Source organism: Punica granatum, chromosome 8 (genome assembly GCF_007655135.1).
Source record: "Punica granatum isolate Tunisia-2019 chromosome 8, ASM765513v2, whole genome shotgun sequence".
NCBI classification, from domain to species: domain Eukaryota; kingdom Viridiplantae; phylum Streptophyta; class Magnoliopsida; order Myrtales; family Lythraceae; genus Punica; species Punica granatum.
This window is the reverse complement of record NC_045134.1, coordinates 22,473,864-22,494,233: the sequence shown is the minus strand read 5'-3', so window position 1 is coordinate 22,494,233 and position 20,370 is coordinate 22,473,864. Positions and strand designations below refer to the sequence as shown.

The 20,370-nt window shown below is 37.5% G+C and overlaps 4 protein-coding genes across 25 annotated transcripts in view; 2 read left to right on the top strand and 2 right to left on the bottom strand.

The window, feature by feature from the left end:
• The window catches only part of LOC116216014 (putative disease resistance protein RGA1), a 250,966-nt gene that overhangs the window by 103,354 nt on the left and 127,242 nt on the right, over positions 1-20,370 (top strand). The gene's annotated exons all lie outside the window — the stretch shown is intronic.
• Positions 2,622-4,754, bottom strand: LOC116216028 (60S ribosomal protein L19-1-like). Its single transcript, XM_031551946.1, has 5 exons — positions 4,560-4,754; positions 3,769-3,891; positions 3,244-3,557; positions 3,051-3,103; positions 2,622-2,943 (listed from the first exon to the last, which is right to left on the bottom strand). Exons 1-5 carry the CDS (start codon positions 4,669-4,671, stop codon positions 2,922-2,924), a joined length of 624 nt encoding a protein of 207 aa, XP_031407806.1. The 5' UTR covers positions 4,672-4,754; the 3' UTR covers positions 2,622-2,921.
• On the top strand, positions 4,852-6,516 carry LOC116216029 (proline-rich protein 1-like). Its single transcript, XM_031551948.1, has 2 exons — positions 4,852-5,663; positions 5,919-6,516. The coding sequence occupies exons 1-2, from the start codon at positions 5,417-5,419 to the stop codon at positions 6,254-6,256; spliced, it is 585 nt and encodes a 194-aa protein (XP_031407808.1). The 5' UTR covers positions 4,852-5,416; the 3' UTR covers positions 6,257-6,516.
• On the bottom strand, positions 9,615-10,656 carry LOC116216026 (RING-H2 finger protein ATL64-like). Its single transcript, XM_031551944.1, has one exon. It carries the CDS (start codon positions 10,540-10,542, stop codon positions 9,772-9,774), a length of 771 nt encoding a protein of 256 aa, XP_031407804.1. The 5' UTR covers positions 10,543-10,656; the 3' UTR covers positions 9,615-9,771.

Here is a 20,370-nt window from a genome sequence, read left to right as displayed (position 1 = left end):
GGGATGTAGTGCGATACTACAATTTACTGGAACGTTTTATTTACTCGATGAACCTAAAGGCTAACACGGGGACTCTGAATTAATTAATTTACACTATGAAACTCGTAATATTTGTATCCGAGGGCACAAACGCGTTCCAATTTACTCCTCCCATTAATCGAATAATTTGACTTGAAGCAAAGCTCAAACGATGGGAGGGAACATAGGCCATGACTTAATTGTTGTAATGTCGGTCTATAAGGGTAATACTAAGATTTTGGCTTTCAGACTAGAGACTTTCCTTCCTGACTCCATCTCTCGTAGCCGGAGTGCATTTGTTGAAGGAAGAGATATACGGGACAAAATCCGGCTCGCTCACGAGCTGGTTAAGGGTTATAGTAGAAGAGAGATGAGTCCTAGATGTTTGGTTAAAGCTGACATTATGAATGCTCTTGACTCGATCCACTTGAGCTTTCATTTGAACATTCCAGCTCCTATCGATGTTGCTCGAGTTTTCTTCACCTGGATAGAGGCCTATATCACTGGAGCAAGGTACTCTGTCTGCGGTAACACTTGGGAGTTTTCATTGAATTTTATGAAATGTCTACTCTCAGGCTTAATCCGGCCAAAACTAAGACATATCACTGGAATGGATCAGGAGGAAGCTGAGGAGAATGATAGCCACTAGTGGCTTTTATGCATGGAAAGCTTCCTGTTCAATATCTTGGGATGCCTCTCACTTCCCGAAGACTCTCGGACAAGGACTGCAAGCCTCTCATTAATAAGATGGTTAAAAAAGACTCAGTTGTTGTCCGGCTACAAAACTCTCCTATCTAGGTTGCTACAGCTGATCCAATCCATCCTTCACTCGATGATTAACTTCCAGTGTAGGGCTTCTAAATCCTGCCTAAAAAGGTTATCACCACGATTCTTATGGAAAGGGAAAGATGGTGTTATGGAAAGGGAAAGATGGTGATGGTAGGTTGCAAAGGTTAAGTCGGATATACGTGTTTGCCCTTAAAGGAGAACGGGGCTTGGGAATGAAGCAACTTCTTCCCTGGACTAAGGCATGCATTATTATTTGGTTTATCTTGAATCAAGCAGGATCTCTATGGATTGCTTGGCTTCAAGAGTATGTTATCAGAAACATAAGTTTAGCGGTCTCTCAAAGCCACGAGTAATTGCTCCTATAACTGGAGGAAGATTTTGAAGCCTAGGAGTGATGCCCCCCATCTGATCAAAAATTGTTATCGGCAATGGAGAGGGGTCTTACTTCTGGTTTGACAACTGGGACCCAAGAAGCCCTCTTCTTCACCTGTTATTAGGGAGAGGCACTACAGGAACTGGGGATCTCTCCAACGAAGAGTTTTTGCAGTTATTCCATGGCAGCATTGGAACCGGAGAGTCCAGGAATCCTATAACAAGAACCATTAAAGACGACGTTGCAGATGTCCTTCCCTATGAGAATACTACGTACCGATCAGATCATATGAATGAATGGCTGAAACAAATGGCAGGTTCACAATCTCCGGTTGTATTGGACAGCAAAAGGCACTAAGGGCCAGCTGGTTTAGCTAAGTTGGTTCCAGCCATGCTTCCCCAGACGCTGCTTCGTGTCATGGTTAGCCATTCACAACAAGCTGTCCGCCCTAGATTGAGTATCCAAATGGAGATCATGGATTGAAACCATTCGTTTGATTTGTGAGGAAGAAAATGAAACAATGGATCATTTTCTTTTCTTTTCTTTTCTTCTCTTTTTTCCTGGCTAGTCATTTCTCAAAGCAGATTTGCCAAGCACTCTACATTTGAAGACCCAACGGGGAGGTCGGCGCTGGGGGTTTGAACTGAACTGACAATGGGCCGTTCGGAAGCTTAGAGGCAAATCTACCAAGGTTGTGATGGCCAAAATTGCCTGGAATGTCCATATTTACCATGCGCGGAAATTGCCTGGAATGTCCATATTTACCATGCGCGGAAACTGAAAGCTCGTAATGACGAATTTTCCTTCCTGGGGGAAAGTCCTCTCATGCGTTAGTTAAGAATACTATAAGTAGCAGATTGATGGGAGTGAAAAACCGAAACTGAGGAAATCTAATCGATGTTGGGGCATGCCCCCGATGATTATGCAATATGTAGCTGATCCGTCTATGTGTAAAACCTTTGAACTTGGCTATAAGCTCAGTGTATTATCAAGTTTTTCCAGTTTGTTTTCTCCCGTCTTGCCGGCTGCACCCCTTAGTAATATGAGGCTTGTGAGCTAAAGTTTTCTCGTCTGTGTTGACTTAACAGGGTGCTGTGCCTCAATGGCTTCAACCGTAGGGTGGGTATAGAGCCTGCAGTGCCTCAGTAGTTACGCCTAAGAGCCATTTTTTTCAAATTCATCCAGTTTGGTGGTTGTTTTACGTGAATAAGATTAATAAAAGATTAATAAAGGGCATCGCTCACAGTCTGAAAAGGAGAATTTGACTTGAAGCAACCCAATAATTTGTAGAACAAACTTTTGCATTTGTGCTGAAAACATGAGTTAACTGCACCTAAGCTGTTGTTACAAGTGACCTTTGAATCTCTATCGTTAATTTGTTCAGAATGAATTTGCTGTATTCACCCAAAGGCCCAATTAAATAACAGATTGCAACTGAACATAATGACTGTAGAAACTCTGCGCCTAGGCAGAAACCGATATCACATAGTCACGTCATCATCAAAGACGAAATCCGATCAACAAAAGCAATAAAAATGAGAATCTGAACAGAAAGGGTTTCAAGATCTTTCAGAAGTTCTTTCTTCTACCACGAGGAAGAAACAGGTTGCAGAACCAACAGAGGATAAAAAAATGTAAAGCAAAACTTTTTAATCTAACAAGATAGATGATGATAACTAAAAGACACAAGTGAAGACCAAAATTAGTATTAACCTTCAGTGCTCTCTCTTCATTACGGGTCTCACTTCTTACCCTTCTTTCCCCTGCAAGAAACCGAGAACATTAACAAAAGAAACGGAAATTCTTGAGCTTTGTCGTCATTTTGAACGGAGAAGTATCACAGCATTAAAAGCTAGTCATGTTTACTTACTCTGCGACCGGGGCTGCAGCGGGTGGTGGGGCTACAGGCTTCTCAACAGGACCCTGTGCACATTCAACATAAGAGAAAAATCATCAAAACTTCAAATACTATAATGCTCATTGCAGGCTCAATAGGTTGCAAGTTTAATTGCATTGACTATAAAGCGATTTTGTTATATTATGCACATAAAAGGAATACTGACCTGGGCCAATCGTTCTTCCCTCCTGGCAATCTTTCTTTCCCTGCTTGCCTTGTTCTTGGCACGCTTGGCCTCGAACTGGTCAGACAGGGTCTTCTCCCTAGCCTTCTCAGCCTTCGTCTTGTGGATGCTCTCCATCAACACACGCTTGTTCTTGAACACGTTACCCTTAACCTTCATGTACATGTCATGGTACATGTGCTTGTCAATCTTCTTCGACTCTCTGTACTTGCGGAGCAGGCGGCGAAGGACGCGCATCCTCCTCATCCAAAGGACCTTGGTGGGCAACCTCGCCTCCCTTGTACCCTTCCGCTTACCTAAGTTATTAGCAAAGATGAGGGAAATCCATTAGAATTGTTCCTTCATGCTGGTTAAAACAAATGAGCTGGGCTTGAAACTATGAACACGGAGGTAAATATTCAGGAAAATCGAGCCCAGTCGTGAAGAAAATAACAGAAAGGGCAAAAGCATTTCATAAAACAAGAGCTAACAAGTACAAAGACAAGAAGTTATCAGATGATAGATTACCGTATCCGGCGTGACGGCCCTTTCTCTTGGCCTCCTTCATGCGGCGAGCACGGGATCGGGAGTGGATCTTGGTTGGCTTCCTGATGATGAAGCCATCCTTGACAAGCTTCCTAATATTTTGGCCTGCCAAAGCATTATTTACATGACACTTATTAGTTCATGAGAATCAAACACAATCTTGAAGATAATTCAAACTTTCAGCACACAGATAGTAATCGAGCTGCGATGCAAGCATCCAAATCGATCAAAGCAAAACTCGATTTCATGTTCACAACTTCAAGATGGTCAGTGGATCGTTGCCAACAACTGATGATGGAAACCGCACAATCCGGTTAAAACCCACCAATTCCTATTTAAGATAAGATATGAGGCAGTCAAAATTACTTTACCAATTTCTCCATGCGTACGTATCACTTTATCTACATAAAGCTAAAACCCTAAAAACCTAAGAACCATTTCTCAATTTCTGAGCTCACTTTTCTCATCCCCAGCGACATTTCTCAACCAATCTGAAATGCTCAAAATCTCCCATAAACGGCACCTAAAACTTTCAATTGCTCGTCATGCTCGGCCAGTGAAGCTCTCCGGAGGGCAACGACCAGTCCAAACATCACTGGAAATGATCAATCCGAGCTCAGCCATGCCGCCACTAACCACAATCGAAAGCTTTCCCCCCATTCAGCAGTTCACAATCATTCGTAATGGAAAAAGTCGGCGCAAATCCACATCAAGCAAGGAGATCGGCAAAACATGAACAGAGAAGGGGAGGGGGAGGGAGAGAGGGGTAGTACGGGAATTCGCCATGGAGATTTCGTTGACCTCATTGGGGTCCAACCAGACCTTGCCCCGGCCGCACTTGAGGACGCTGGCGGCGAGCCGCTTCTGGAGCTTCAGCGAAACCATGTCTCTCTTCTCTCACGATCACCGGAGAGGGAGCTGCTGCCTGCTGATGGAGAAGCGGCGGGAGAGACTCGAGGTTGGTTCGAGCGTCAGCACCTTATATCCGGGAGGGATTCTAGGGTTTGCAGGGGTTTTCCTTCTTGTTGGGCTGATGGGCTGGGCCTCAGGCCCACTTCGTTCAGTTCTTTTGCCTTGAAGTATGGACCGTTGTGGTTCGGTCCATTAAGAGAAATAACAATTTAGATTGTGCCTAATAATCTAGAGGTAAAATCTTAACGTTCTCTCATTTTCTTGTATATTCGCATTGACGTAATATGCATCTATTCTTACCCTGTTTTATCTAACAGGATATGCATTTATTCTTACCCCTTTTTATATAACGGGCGGCGATAGATGTCTAATGGTCACTCTCACTTAGTAATCAGGATGTTTTAACTTCGATTCTCATGGTAAGACTGTTTGTACCGTTTAATTATAATAAATTATGATATTTATTTCATCGTAATAGATTCATGACCTTCCTTATAACCCGAAAATAAAGATTACGAAAAAAAACAGAGTACGATAGTCCCATAACATCAGCTTGCATACACATTTAGGGTGGATTCATTATATAAAAAAAAAATATATGCCCTTCGATGTCTCCCATTAATGCCCATCATCATTTATAAAATACGTGCAAGCATGTCATCTTTCATTGCATTTATGTATATAGAAGCCATCAAAGATTTCCCTCCCATGATCTCTCATGTCTTTGTCAATGGCTTGCAATAACTACGTCTGCCATGAACACAATCACCGTCTTCTTCTTAGTAGGACTTCCTTATTGATCGCCGTGTCTTTAGTGTTTATGTCAATTGAATCTGCAGCTTCAGACTACAGCTTCAAATCGTACAGCCATGGTAAACCCGACAAACAGAGGATGCTCTCCACAATGATCGGGGCTCAAGGGGTCATATACTGCAGATCAGGCACCAAATTTATCCCGCTCAAAGGTAATCTAGCTATATATAATCGCATCTACTCAGATGACTGAGCCGGTGGCAAAATGCTTGGGCTCAACCAGTGAACTGTTAAAGTTCGATCCGGTCCTGCATGTTCGTCAAGTTCGATCAAAGCCTAAAGTCGATATCCAATAATCACTGAAACAAAGTAGATGTCATGACAGATTGGTCGTTTGCACATTGAGGGACCAAATGAAATGTTGTCATTGTGGTGTCAATGATTTTTCTCTTTTATCTATTTTCCAGGTGCTCTTGCAAGAATCTCGTGCCTAGCAGTAGATACACGGGGCTACGAGACGGCGCCGTTCTCAATCCTTAGCAAGCCCGCCGATGCCAATGGCTACTTTCTCGCCACCCTCTCCCCGTCGGAAGTTGAGGATGGCTGGAGGCTCTCAGAGTGCAAGGCCTTCCTCCACTCATCTCCGGTCTCGTCTTGTGCTGTCCCAACTGATGCAAACCGGGGAATCTCTGGTGCCCTCCTCTCGTCCTATACCCTCATAAACAACGGGAAGATGAAGCTATACTCCACCAGACCTTTCGTTTACTCCCCCGGATCTAGGCCTATCTCATCGCCCAGCGGATAATAAAGGAACATTAAAAAATATATCATAATCAATTGGGCCAATTGAATTTTTTTTCATCTTGATGGATGTATTGATACCACAACAATTGTTCATCATGATACTTGTCATGGATCCAGATCGATATTCTTGATATTTAATGCTTAACTATGCGGGGACAGTAAAGTTGCGTTTGGTTTCATAGTAGAATTTTAAAATCAGATTTTGATTTTGATTTTGAGTGGAATAAATGGGGTCCACCCTTTGACTTTGTATGAATTATGTTGTTTTGTTGTGGTATAAATGGGGCTCACTCTTTGACTTTGTATGAGTTATTTTGTTTTGTAGTTGGTAGAGTTAAGTTAGAATTGTGATTCTAAAATATAATCTTGAAACCAAACAGGTATGTGTGTATTAGAAGAATCCTTTGAATTTAAATGCTTAAATGCACTTGAGTACTGCACCATTGCTCATGCACCGGGGAAGACGAAGTATCCCGATTCAGGCATATATTCAGAGAAGTTGGATGATAAGTACCTCTTCTCTCTGATATGGCTCACAGCATTACATAATTCGATTGAAGAATTGCTTCTCGATCCTGCCCAAAATGACAACCATGTTTAATAAACCCTCTCTTAAACGATCAACTAGGACCTGTCCATAAGTCTTTGATGATGATTCTTCCTTTCAATCATTGCACTGGTACATTGAGCGATTGGTCGAAGCCCGTAACCTTCGCTAAGGCAAGGTTGGGCCGTGTCAAGAACATGGCAGGATTGGTCGAATGCTACGGGAGTCATGATAGACGAGTAACCCTTTTTGGTGGCAGCTGGGTTGTATACAGTAAGCAAGTCTAGTGATTGAGAAGAGATCGCCAAGATTGAGAAGATGCATAATTTGATTAAAAGGTACAATCTAACAGGTAAGTTACGGTGGTAATCTGCTGAGATGAACCGGCATGTAACAGTGAGCTGCATCGATACATTGCAGACACACCGGATATTTTCAGTCGTAATTTCTGCTCTAGAAAGCATTTTCTTGATATCCGTCATTAGCTAACCAGAAAGTTTAAATAAGTTGGAAATGTATTCAGTAATGTGCGTAAGAAGTGTACTTAACGATGGCTTTATAAACTGGGCCCAACGATTTGATCAGATCCCGTCCGACCGACTAGGACCAGCACACATCTGAAAGCCGTAATTCCCAATATATGCGCGTGCCCTCCAGATTAGTCTGCACGAGCTTAACTACGCAGATGGAACAAGCAAAGTAGGAACGCGGAGACTGGCAGTGAGACCTGATCCCGAACTTTGGCTACCAATTAAAAGAACGGATTCCTTATGCATTATATGTCAAGATGGTAATTGCCAGTCCTGTACATCAACTTTCAAGCAGAGTGGAACAACACCTAACACCTCAATAACTATGCCTGCAAATGAGCCAGCTTCTATGAAGCTTTTCGGCTCACACTAGTGGAGTTGAATGGCAGCCTCACCAAACATTCACGACGTGCCACGATGGTCCTGCTGAGAATATAATAGAGCATGGGGTGTGGGAATCCCACATCGATCAGTATCGTCCTGATCAGAGATGGAGGTTATGTATATTGTTAAGCATTTTATATGTTGAACAGCCTTTACTCTAGGGTTGTTTGTTTGTTTACGCAACCAAATTTAACTTCACTTCACTTCACTTTTCCATCAATATAATAACACAATCATTAATTTTCTATTTTTTCTTCAAATTCTCTCTTGTAATTTTTCTTATATATTATTATTAATTTTTAATACTAAATTTTCTTAACCATTCAATACGTTTTTCACAATTTCAACATTTTTTTTTCTCAATTCAACATCACAATCATTTTTTTACGTTCTTCTTCAAATTCTTTTATATACTTTTCTCAACCACTTTTGTTTTCTTTTCTTTAAATCAAACAAAATCAAATTAAATCAAATTTAAGTCTGGTACCAAATGCCATGTTCCTGTAGGTACTGGATTTGCTCCAAGAGACTAATGACCTTGCCGGGGACTGTCTTTCTGGAAATATGTCTTGAAGCTTGAACGGTATGAGACCTGGTGCTATCTTGAGATGTTCTACTTGCTTATCTACTGGGGATTTGGCAAACGTCTGATGCGTTTGAATTACATGGTAGCTTTGGCGTCGGCGTTGAACGATTTCTTCCTCTGAGCTTTAGTCCATCGCATTAAAGACGACGTGCTTTTAGGGATCTGCTGAGCACAATATTTGACTCCTCTACATCTTCATTTTTGGTCGATTTTGATCATTCTAAGTCATACGGACCTGTACTTGATGAGAATGACACTTGAGAGTCGAGAATGTCAGGACTTCATTGGCAATGACTACTTATAATCATTTTGCTCAATAATGTTTCCGCCCTGCATAATCATGCATTGCATCTTCTCATACAAGAGAGAGAGAGAGAGAAGGATCAACCCTCCGAACATACTAAAATCCTTCATTTTGAAGAAGTTTTGAGGTGATGCATTTGATGTAGTTGTTCCCATTTCAGGTGAAGTCTCCCCCTTGGCAGTCGATGATCTGCGTTTAGATACCGACTCTTCTACATGGATAGAAGCACAGAGCACGCAACTTGGAATGTAACAAGAGGCTAGATATATGCAGCAGATGAATGGAAGGGTGGGAATTTCTTCATGCCTCGTGTTTAAACCCGGTAAGTTGACATCGACAGATTTCATTGCTTAGCGCCTTATATCGAGTTGAGAATCTTCCATTCTAGCTTGTAAAAGTGAATCAGTTTATCGTTAGGTCAAACCAAAATTAAGCAGAAGCTTTGTTTGGGGAAAACAATTTGATTTCTTTGGTGTAGTGATGTGATGATCTCTTCTATATTCATCGAGATCTGCTAGCTGATATATATGTCGTGCTCACTTTGAGACCATGTTCCAAGGGGAGCTAAAGTATGAACAACCTCGATTCTCTTTACGTTACTCATCTTTACCGATGGTCTCGGCCTGGTCATAAGTTAAAAGGGATTACTTGGAAAACTGTTTGGGCTTTGTAATTGGTGGTCTCCTGTCGCGTGGGATCAACACCAACAATCGCTTTATATCTTTTGACAGGATCGCCAACGCCTTAATAATTTAAACTCGAGATTCGCCATGTATATCCTCTGCTTCAGAGGATGCCAAACATATCACAGTAAATTTAGCTATTCGCGGATTAACTTGAAGCCATATTCTTCACAGCAACACATACAGTTTGGAATCTAAATTATATGCTTCACATTGTTGTCTTCAATGCGATATATCAGTATGCACATTCGTCATATTGATCTGTTTAATCTCGGGATGACAGTTCATGTTATCTGATCATATCAAATGGAGATTAGAGCAATAGTGAAAAAAAAAAAAACAAACTTATATCATTGAATTTTCCATTTGTACAGAACTGTTTTCCACTTACACTAATCTTTTCCCGCCTGCTAAGTTCCCAAACTAAACACTACCTACTTGTCATTTTCGGTTTGCCGTTTTCCATTTTCTGCTCCAAAACCTTATATACTCCAAATCCTTTTCATAGAGCAAACCGGTTTACCTGGAGACTTGGCCCCGTTTCTGTCGCCCAACCCGGAACCCAGCTCCTCCGGCAAGCCCCTAAACCTCTCCTCCATTGACGGAAGCGTCTCTATGGAAATCACCACGAACTCCTCAGCAGGAGAATCACTCGAACCCGAATTCCCATTCTCATTTCCCTGGCTTGGCAATGAAATGGCGGTTGGCACAGTTGAAGGCGCGTTCGCATCGGACCAGGCCTGAACAGGGGCACGGCAGAGTGGGCAGTTGGAGTGGGTCTGGAACCACATGTCGATGCATTCCACATGGAAGGCGTGGCCGCATTTGGGCAGGGCCCGGGCCGTCTCTCCGTCCTCGAACTCCGACAGGCAGACGGGGCAGTCGCCGAGGTTATTACTGGGGTTCCCACCGGCAGCATAAAAGGTGAAGGTGGGGAGGGACTTGAGCACAGAGACGTCCAGGCCGCCTGGCAGGGCTGCAGCGGCTGCGTGGTGAAGTGCAAGACCACTGGGGTGGCGGCTGCGGCGGCGACGGCAGCAGGGGAAGAGCTTCCGAGCATATGTGTGGAATCCGAGGATGACGACGAGGGCGACGAAGAAAACGATCGCGGAGCAGAGCATTATCTTCCCATTAAGGGCATAGCTGGGACTGTTGCTGCCCATAATACTGCTGCTATTACTGCTACTACTGCCACCAACACCACCAGGAACCGTGGCCTTGACACTCGAAGCCGGGTCGCCGTACTTGTCCATAAGAGTGTGGTCTTGCTCTTTTTTTTTTTGAACTCTTTTTTTCTTTTTCCTTTTTGGGTGGAGGTTTTGGATATGGATGAAATGAATTTGAGGATTATATAGTAAGAGAGGGTGCGTTATGTGATATGGTTTGGGAGGGAAAGGAGGAAAGGGGAGAGGAAGGTTCCTATGTGCTGAGTGTGACGGATTTATCATCTCTCTCCTTTTCGGTGTGAATAGCAAGGTCCGAAAAGTAAATTTTAATTCGATCAAGCCGAGTCGACTTAGGATAAATCTCTTTAAGTGTGAATTTTTTACATTTATAAGGATTCGAATATAAGATCTTACTTAAACGAAAAAAGTACCAAACCGCTTGAATTAATCGACGTTGATTTCTTTTATTTGTGCCACCTTTTTTCTGTAAAAACTGCATTTCGATTATTAATCCTTATCATTATTACAATAATTATTATATATGAACCCCTATTATGTATATCAATTTATTATGTAACCATTACTTATGGGGTAATTGATAAACCACGCCCTTAACAGGCAGGCTTATATGTATGTCAATTTATTATTAAAATCCTTATCATTATTACAATAATTATTATATATGAACAGCTATTATGTATATCAATTTATCATGGAACCGTGAGTTACGGTGTAATTGATAAACCGTTCTCTTAACAGGCAAAGTTTACCAACAGGGGCTTAAAAAGTTATTGGAAATATTTTGAATAAAAATTAGTCTGAAACAATAATAGGTTGGGAGAACCTCATATGATTCAATCAAAGGAAAAAAAAAAAAAAGTTACTCTTTAAAGTTTGGTCATGGTGAGAGCTTTCATATTAATTGACTTGCTCCGGCCATCAAGCAAGCATGAATTTGGTACACATACACTGGGTGCGGTGGTGGCATGCGTCTCCCGTAGAATATGTAATGATAGTACAGTAGGAATTACCGGTGGGCTGACCGATCGGCTCTGTGATCTATGCCCTTTATCGGGAACATTACACGACCGCGGTCTCACCAATGTCATCCATGTGTTTGTAACTTATTGCGGCTTGAGCAGTGACTCAAATTTCGTAGCGAATGATTCTCTAATATCATTTATTTTTCTTGCGGCATAACGGTATCATCGCTAGGAGGAAATCAAGTGTTTAAATTGTCCTCTAAGGACAGAGACATTAATTTTTATGGATTACCAGGAGAGCATATGTTATAAGCAATCGATATATTTTAGGAATTGTATTGAGAGACAAGAAAGAGGATGAGAGATGTGGAGAAAGAGACGATGATCGAAGATGGCTTTTTGCTGCAATTGGCGCTGCCCCAACTTGTTGCATGTTTGGGCATTGTTCCCTCTTATCTCTTCATTGTGTCTGTGAAAAATTATATACATATGCAAGTGTATATATATATATGTGTGTGTGTGTGTGAGAGAGAGTTTAGATCGCCATTTCAATTAATGGGTTTTCCTCTCCATAAATTCATTCCAAATAGGGGTCATTTACGCGTGCTTGATGATCTATTTAAATAAGATACAATTTCTTCGCACGATATCTCAATAAGATTTGAACTCGAGATGCTCCATGAAAAACACAACAGACTCTTCTACCATCTGAATTGAGTTAGCTCAAATTGAATTTCATGAATATACTTTTTATGTGTCTATTGATCTAACAATACTTTTTCTGCACCAAGTTAAAAAAAAAAAAAGAATTATGTGCTCTTTTTGTTCAGTGTAAATATAGTTATATACTTCCCACTGAATGGCAGTAAAGTAAATCTAAACTGGTCTAATCTCATGATCCAGAAGGAAGACATCTAGTAAAAATAGTATGATCAATAAAAATTACATACACTTAAATTAATTCGTTTGCTGCAATTTATTAATACTTCATCGCACTTGACGAAATAAAATTACGGTATAAATGAATTTGAGCGAACGGAGAAATGAATTGATTTCTTTTTAATTTTTGTTTTGATATTTTATACGCGTACTAGCTATATTGTATTCATATCCTTTGAGAAATCATTAATAATTATAGCTAGGACCCGTAACTAAGCAAGATGTATACTCACTATTTTCTTCTTATTATTATTTGGAACCCTATTATTATTACTACAACATGTAAACCCGATATACATTTTTTTCAGGTGGGCCCCGCAGGGACTAGGCTTAATTACTAAACAATGTGCGAACCCTTTTGGTGATGCATTTTCCGTGGGCATGTACACAGAATGGTATGCACACGCAACAACTTGCTAGAAAATAGAAAAAAGTTTTGCATAAAAGTATATATGTTTTTTTGGTTATAAAGGATATATAGGACAGGTGAGATATATGCATACAAATGATAACATCGAATCTAAAATTTCTTGATTTGAGCATAAATAATGTCATTCTATCAAAATATTTTTCTCAAAATTTGCAGATTCCTTTCACATTAACGTGGAGATTTATCCAATTTATATGGAAAGTATAGGGGAGAGAGCAATTATAAACAGCATACCCTAATTTAGCAAAATTTTCCAATGGCATTGAGCTAAAGAAGGGGAGAAATGAACAAACATGATAACACAATGTATCTTAGAGGATCCGTCCATTGTTTAGGTCATATAATTTTTTTTTGTTGAATTTAAGGTCATATAATTTTTGTTCGGTATCTTATGTCCCTTTTAGTAATAATGATGTTAAAATCTTCATTACTATCCAGCAGAAATAAAAATTTGTTCATTACCATTCAAATATTTATAAATTGAAAATTTCAAAAATACATAGAATTAAAAAAATGTTGGGTGGATGTGCCAAATTTGATATTCGATAGACCTATCTGTGTCCATTTATTAGTTATTATAATTTTTATTTTCATAAATTTTAGACCCATGAACCTTTCTTGTATCTATATATATATATATATATATATATATATATATTGGTAGGACATATTCACTTGAATATATAACATTCAATTAAAATGCATAAAAGTATAAAATTGACCTCTATCAGACCACCCAATTCCCACTTAAAAGGAATTTTATTGATTGTTAATTATCCACATTCATAATAGATAAGTAATAGTTAATAAGTATTTAGTGGGTTTCCTTATATTTGAAAAATCATCTCAAATTGAGAAGAAATGTTCGATTTCGCTTCGAGGGATAAGTTCAAAAGAGAAAAAATTCAGCCATGTAAATTACAAGAATAAGGTTATTCAAATGTATACCATTAGGAGTGGTGGTGGTCGCTCCTGTATGGAATCCGAGGAATGTACAAAGAAAATAAAAAATATCCAACTAAATTTCATAGCTAATTCGTATCTAACAAAAAATATTTGAGCCTCAAACGATTGTAATTCAGTGTGATTTTTAACTGAAAAGCAATGTGATTAATGATTTGTTGTACTCAATTTGAATAATCACAATTTGTTGAACTAAACCGCTTTAAATTGATTTTTTGAAAATGAAAAAATGCTAAAATAAATAAAATAAGTGAAACAACTCAAAAAATTGAAAACAAAACAACGAAAATACTAATATCGACTAAAATTGATTTCATTTACTGTTTGAATCATAAAAATTGTATCCAATTAAACCGAACAAGTTTATTTTTATTTAGCAATTGGATCTATAATCTCGAATCAAATTGAAGTATTTTTTGATTCCGGATGATTTACAAGTCAAATAGCGACATTCCTCATCTTATGGGCCCCACCAGCCCTCTCCCCTTGTAATTTTATCCTTATCTCTTTTTTTTTCCCCATATATATGTTTTTTCAATTTTCTATTATATGGGTTTCAGAGAGGGAGTTAACATAAAATAGTGAAAAATTTTCAAGGACTTCAGAAGCAAATGAAAGATTATATAAGACTAATATGGTAAATAATTTGTCAGGAAGATTATTGTGGGAAATAGTTACAAAAGCAAGATTATTTCAGACAAAGAGTCTAATATTACCTAATAATAAAGGACACAGATCGTTAAGTAAGATGGAGAAAGTGAATGCCCAATGAAAGAGAGATAACTTGTCTCACTAGCCAATCAACGCAGCACCTCCTTCCATGTATATATGCTAGTCAAATTTTTCCCGAGACAACACTGCATTTGGAATTTCGAGAATTTTTAGGAAAGCTAGAATCCTAAAAATTTGAGATTCCTTTTCGTACCAAATGCACATATCTCTGTTTTTTTTTTTTTTTTTACTTTCTTTCTTTCATTTTATTTTTTATTTGAATTACAAGATATTCCAAACCCTCAAACGTATTGGAGAACTTATCACCTTAAAATATCTCCCGTTGACTTTTTAAATTGCACGCCCATAAGAATATTAGTAGTTTCTTCTAAACCTAATCAAGGTATATATAATGACTATTATAAATGAAATAATACTATATGAGAAAAAAACTAGACTAAGAGATTCTCATTTATCTGAATCTTGTATATCAATAGATGCAATAACATATTTATGTAAAGATGAGTAATTTTATAATGGTACCGCGATCCACGCTAAAACTAAAAGATGACTATCTTATTAATATCTCTCCATATATCCGTTTCTTTAGATTTTAAGATAAATTAAAATGTTGAATACATTGTTTTTGCTTCTTAATCTTTCGTTTTTCTAGTTTCATCTATATGATGTTATCCAGGAGGATGGTCCCGGCCATGCATCGGCTAAGGGAGGGTGTAGCTATTGCCTACGATGATCAGCTTTCCTCTTTACTTTAAACGAAATTAAGAATCTAATAGAAGTGAAAATGTCAACTACTAGTTTTAATTTTTTTTTTTAGGGGAAAACTTAGGATGCTGCTAAAACCACCTTTTCGTAAGAGCTTCCAACGGGGTATTTAGGACATCTTATGGGAGAATGACACATGGCCAGGGATGGACTAAGGGCACGATAAGGGCAGTGGTGACCTCCTCAAATTTTGACATTCAATTAAAAATTTACGAATTATTATTCAATTTTCGATAAACTTACATATATTTTCTTTTTAATGTGAAAATTTTATACTCCTATCTACCTCCCTAGGCGCCTTAATCCAAATTCCGACGTCTATCCTTGCGCATGGCCGACGAAAAAGAAGACATAATAAAAAAAAAATTTACGACTTAATAGGTTCATTTTTTTAAAAAAAAAACTCAACTTATCTATGAGATTTTACGTGTCATCAGTCGATTGATTAAGATTAATTTCTTTCAAACGTCGACTTGATAATGATCATGAGGACTTGCTAGTTACTATTTGATAAGTAAGCATTATACTCAAGCAAGTGTTACATCAGTTTAACAATAAATCATCTAACTCAATAGCCTATTGACTTTTACCCAAAAATGAAAAAGCAAGATGACCGTTTTTTCTTGTATATTAAAAGTCATGCCTAAAAACAAATTCATGTTCTAGAATTAATTTTTGTTAGAAAAACTATCCGTACGTCTTTATTTAATAATTTTTTACTTTTTTGTATTAGGTCATAAGTCGCCTTTAAAAATAAAAGAGAAAAGTTTTAATTTAGATTTTTATTAATTAAACTACACGTGCTTCTTTGTTTAACTTTTTATTTTCTTATCGTAAGTTTGTATATCTCCCGTATAACTAAAAAGATAAACGTACCTTTTTTTATAAATCTTTGAACAAAAACAACACCTTTTTCTTAGGCATTTAATTTTCATGTAGCAATTAAAAAACAAGTGAGTCCATCGCTATGATTTTCCCGTGATAAGATAGTCCCATTACATTTGGAAAAGCCACTAAGAGAGGATGGCTAAGTTCAAGGATCCTAATTGGTCCAACTTTTTGGGTCCAATCTCTTTCAACTAGCTGAAAATTGTTAATTAGGCAGACACAAATAAACAGATCAAATGGCAATTTGCATATGGGACCAAAAAATATCTTCCCACTGGTTTTTTGACCTTTTTTGGGGACAGTTGGTTTCTTAAGTGGTAAGCACATCTATATCAAGTTGGCTATATATTCTTTCCTATCCAAACTACATATATTTTCCACTATTTTATATAATAAATATAAGTACAATATCTGTTTCATAGTGGGACAATCCTCGTCTATTTCATATAATATCTATATCTATATATAATATACTAAATTCTGCCCCCGCCACACCGCCCAGCAACTATACCTTCATGGGTAGATTGATTTTGAAGAGGAAGGAAAAAATTAAAGGCTATCAAAAGAAAATGTAAAGAGTCGGAGACAAAATTTGGAAAAAAAAAACAAGTAATAGAATGTGAGATTGGAAGATCGAGGAAAAAAAGAGCAAAATAAGAGAAATTGACACGTGGAGAAAAGATAAATAGGACAATAATATTAAATGGATGATATCATTTTTCAACTTGTCTCTCTTGTATTTAAATTGTGTCATATTAAGCTAATATTGAGTGCTTGTAAGGGGCGATTTTGACTTTTTAATCATTCTATAAATGAAGGATTATAGTTACAAAATCGAATTCCATTTAAATAACATCGGTCGAATAAATATATATAAATATATATATAACATGTTCCATTTATGTAAGTTCAAAATTGATCTTCTTATTATTTTTTCTCGTTCTTTTTTGTTTCAAATGAGATGAGAACCCTCCTCCCTTACGACTGGTTTTTATAATGTATCATATTCCTCATCTCCATAGTATGATCTCACGAGTAAAAAACACTTATTAGGAAATAAGTCGAAAATGTCATTCACATGGAATAAAAACCAATAAGTTTAACCAATGTGAATTGGTTCAAGTAGGCTGGCGCTTGTTCCGCTTAAATGATATCTCAAATTCTAGTTCTTGTGAATGCATAAAGTTTATGTTGTGAGAGTTTTACCCTTCAATAGACCGAACCTGCTCGACTGGATTAGTCGAACTCAATTGAGATTTCAGATACCATGATTCACAAAAAAAAAAAAACCAAAAAGTTTAGCACCAAGATAAATGGCAAGGCACAATATCGTTCTCGGTATTTCTTCATTTGCTGTAAATAGTCATGTACTATAACAGGTTCCAGCAGCTTTGTAAATTGGTCTTGATAGATGTTTCTACGAAAGCGGCTACTAACAAGAGGATCAAAACTGGACCTTTTATAATCACGACTCTGAGCCACCATGCTGACCTGACTGACCCGACCATACATTTCCAAAACCTATGCCTGGTGGGCTGGAGAATCGTCAGTGGCACGACTCATAATCAAGTGAGTTTGAATAAGCTTATACTTAGGTCTCGACTTTTCGTATGGCAAAAGATTCCACACCTAACCATCGAGACAGGCCTGGAATCTGAACGAGTTGGATTGGACCTCGACTTGATCCGAGCCGCGATCGTATCTCCTAATCAAATGAAAGGAACAAGAAGAATATATATCAGAAGACCATTTGTGACGAAGGCAGGATGACGCGATTGATCATGGACCAGAGGAAAACTGAGGATAGCGCACTTGGGAATTTCTTCGGGCTATGCTTTCTATGAAAATCAATTCCCGGAGAATTCCCCACTTTTTTTTTTTTTTTAAATAAACCCTTATACTGATAATCCAGTACGGCGCGATTCTCTTGCTAATTAAAGACCCAAGTTTGAGTCACAAAAATACTTTCTATTATACTATGTGCGTGACTTGTGAGATCGGATTTATATGTTCGGTGGACTTATCAGTCGGGCAAATTCCGAATGCCTTTCATATTATTGGAAAAGAGAAAAAGCATAAAGGCTGAACGTGAAGAATAATAATATATCGGTGGTATTGTGCTCTTTTGTCCTTAGGGGGACGAAGATTCTCTAAAGTACTTTGTTTATTTTGCAAAAAGTTAAAAGAAAGGGGAAGTCCATCTGTTTCCAATTGTTCGGTATGAAGAGTCAAATATTTCAGGGAAAGAAAATCGAAAGTGTCAAATCAAATAGATAATATCATTTGATTAACCATTAATCGTGAAAAAAGAAAACCTCAAATTTCAATCCCGGAGATTTAGTTAAGTGGCATTAACGATAAGGCCCAGAAGGCCCAAAAGAGAACAAAGCCCACTAATGGAGTGAGGCCCAATTTTAATATTCGAACCATTTGGACCAATTTGTTAAGTTACCTCAGCGGATTGAAGTTCCAATGGGAGCCTTCTGATCAGTGATCAGGAGAAAACCAATGGGAGCCTTTTCTTTGCTTTTTCTTCAATTCTTTTCCCTCAAAAGAAAATCAATAGTCGGAATTTGAAATTGCAATATATTTTTTTTGGGTAATAAATTGCGATATATTTTAAGTTGCATATATTTAAGAAAATTCAAGCTTATACTATCTTTTTTTGCCTCTGTCCAACTTTCCACTAGGACTTGACCTAATAAAATTATAAAATTAAGAAGGGGAATTTCCAACTGCTTCCCTATGATTTCATTTCATTTCATTAAAGAACTAGGGTGCAAAGAACGCGATGCCGCGGGTCGAAATTTTTTAATTAATTATTTGGTTTATCATATTTTAAAATATAACAGAAACTAATAATAAAATTAGTTATGTTAATGATTATGAACTCCTAGTTGGTAGTGAATGATTTGTAAATCAGTAAAAGATTATTTTAATTAATATTTTCCAGAGCTTCGATACTGCGGAAGGTTCATTAACTCTTTTTCCAGCTTTAGAAACAGATTTAAACATTGAGGATCAGATCCTGGGCCAATTACTAGCATTGCCAAGACCGGCTTTGATTTAAAAGCTAACATTTCTGAATTTGTAATATTTCTACTTAGAAAATCACGATCACAATAATATATGCCAGTAGTGGCTTTGATGTGCACTAACAGTACAGACATATGAAATTCATTAAAAGCATCTCTTAGTCATGACAAAGTCATTGCCCAAGCAATGATTAATCTCAATCAATAGGCTCACTTAATCTTGCTTTTCATTGATAAATTAGGACAATTCTAAGGTTACAGAATAAAAAAGAGACTGAATTGGTGACCAATTGAAATAGGTTATTTATACTTAAATAAAGAATTTATTTAAAAAAACAAAAAAAGAAGAAGAGGAGGGTTGGTCTCCGCGGGTGAAAATGGTTTGCAAAATTTTTTGAAAATTTAAATAGGCTGGGCCCTGCGATACAATATTGTGCATACGTACCCGCTTTCATTTATTGTATATTAATGTAAAGAAAAAAGGAAAATCTCATCATGGAATATAGATAAAAATATAAAAATATTATGGAAATTTTTTAAAATAAAAAGTATTTTAGGTCGAAATTGAAAAACCGAAAGTGGGAATAGGTGGTAAAATTATATAGATATGGCCCGTTTTCATTATGTAGAGGATTATATGATCCTTTATTCTTATAGAAATTCTACATGGTTATAATTAAGTGATAATCATATCTCATTTGTTATGCAATGATAAAATTTTGTGCACATTTAATTCAGGATATATGCTTTAGATATCTCACATAGGTAGACTTTGAGTTGAAAGACTATTTTTCTGAAAGAAAAAATATTGAAATTGCAAATACGTTTGAGCCAAGACAGAAATGAGAATGATCATATTACATGAAATTGTGAATAGGTCTAATACCAAAATTGGTACCTTCCATTGTTTTCTTGTATTAGAAAAGGAGAAATAATTTATTTGTAAAGAAAAAAGTTAAGAATCAGAAAAAGAAAAAAGAAAACAATAGTATGGGGATGTAAAAATTGGGAAAGAATAAAAATAAAAAGTGTGGGAATTGGTGTATGCCCTAGAGGCAATCTATAATCAGTTCTGTAATATGATATCTATTTCTTTATAAAACGAGGCATTTCTGTTATTGTGTAGATTGCGCTAAATATGATTTTACACAATAATGTCCTTGGAATAGTATGTTCAATA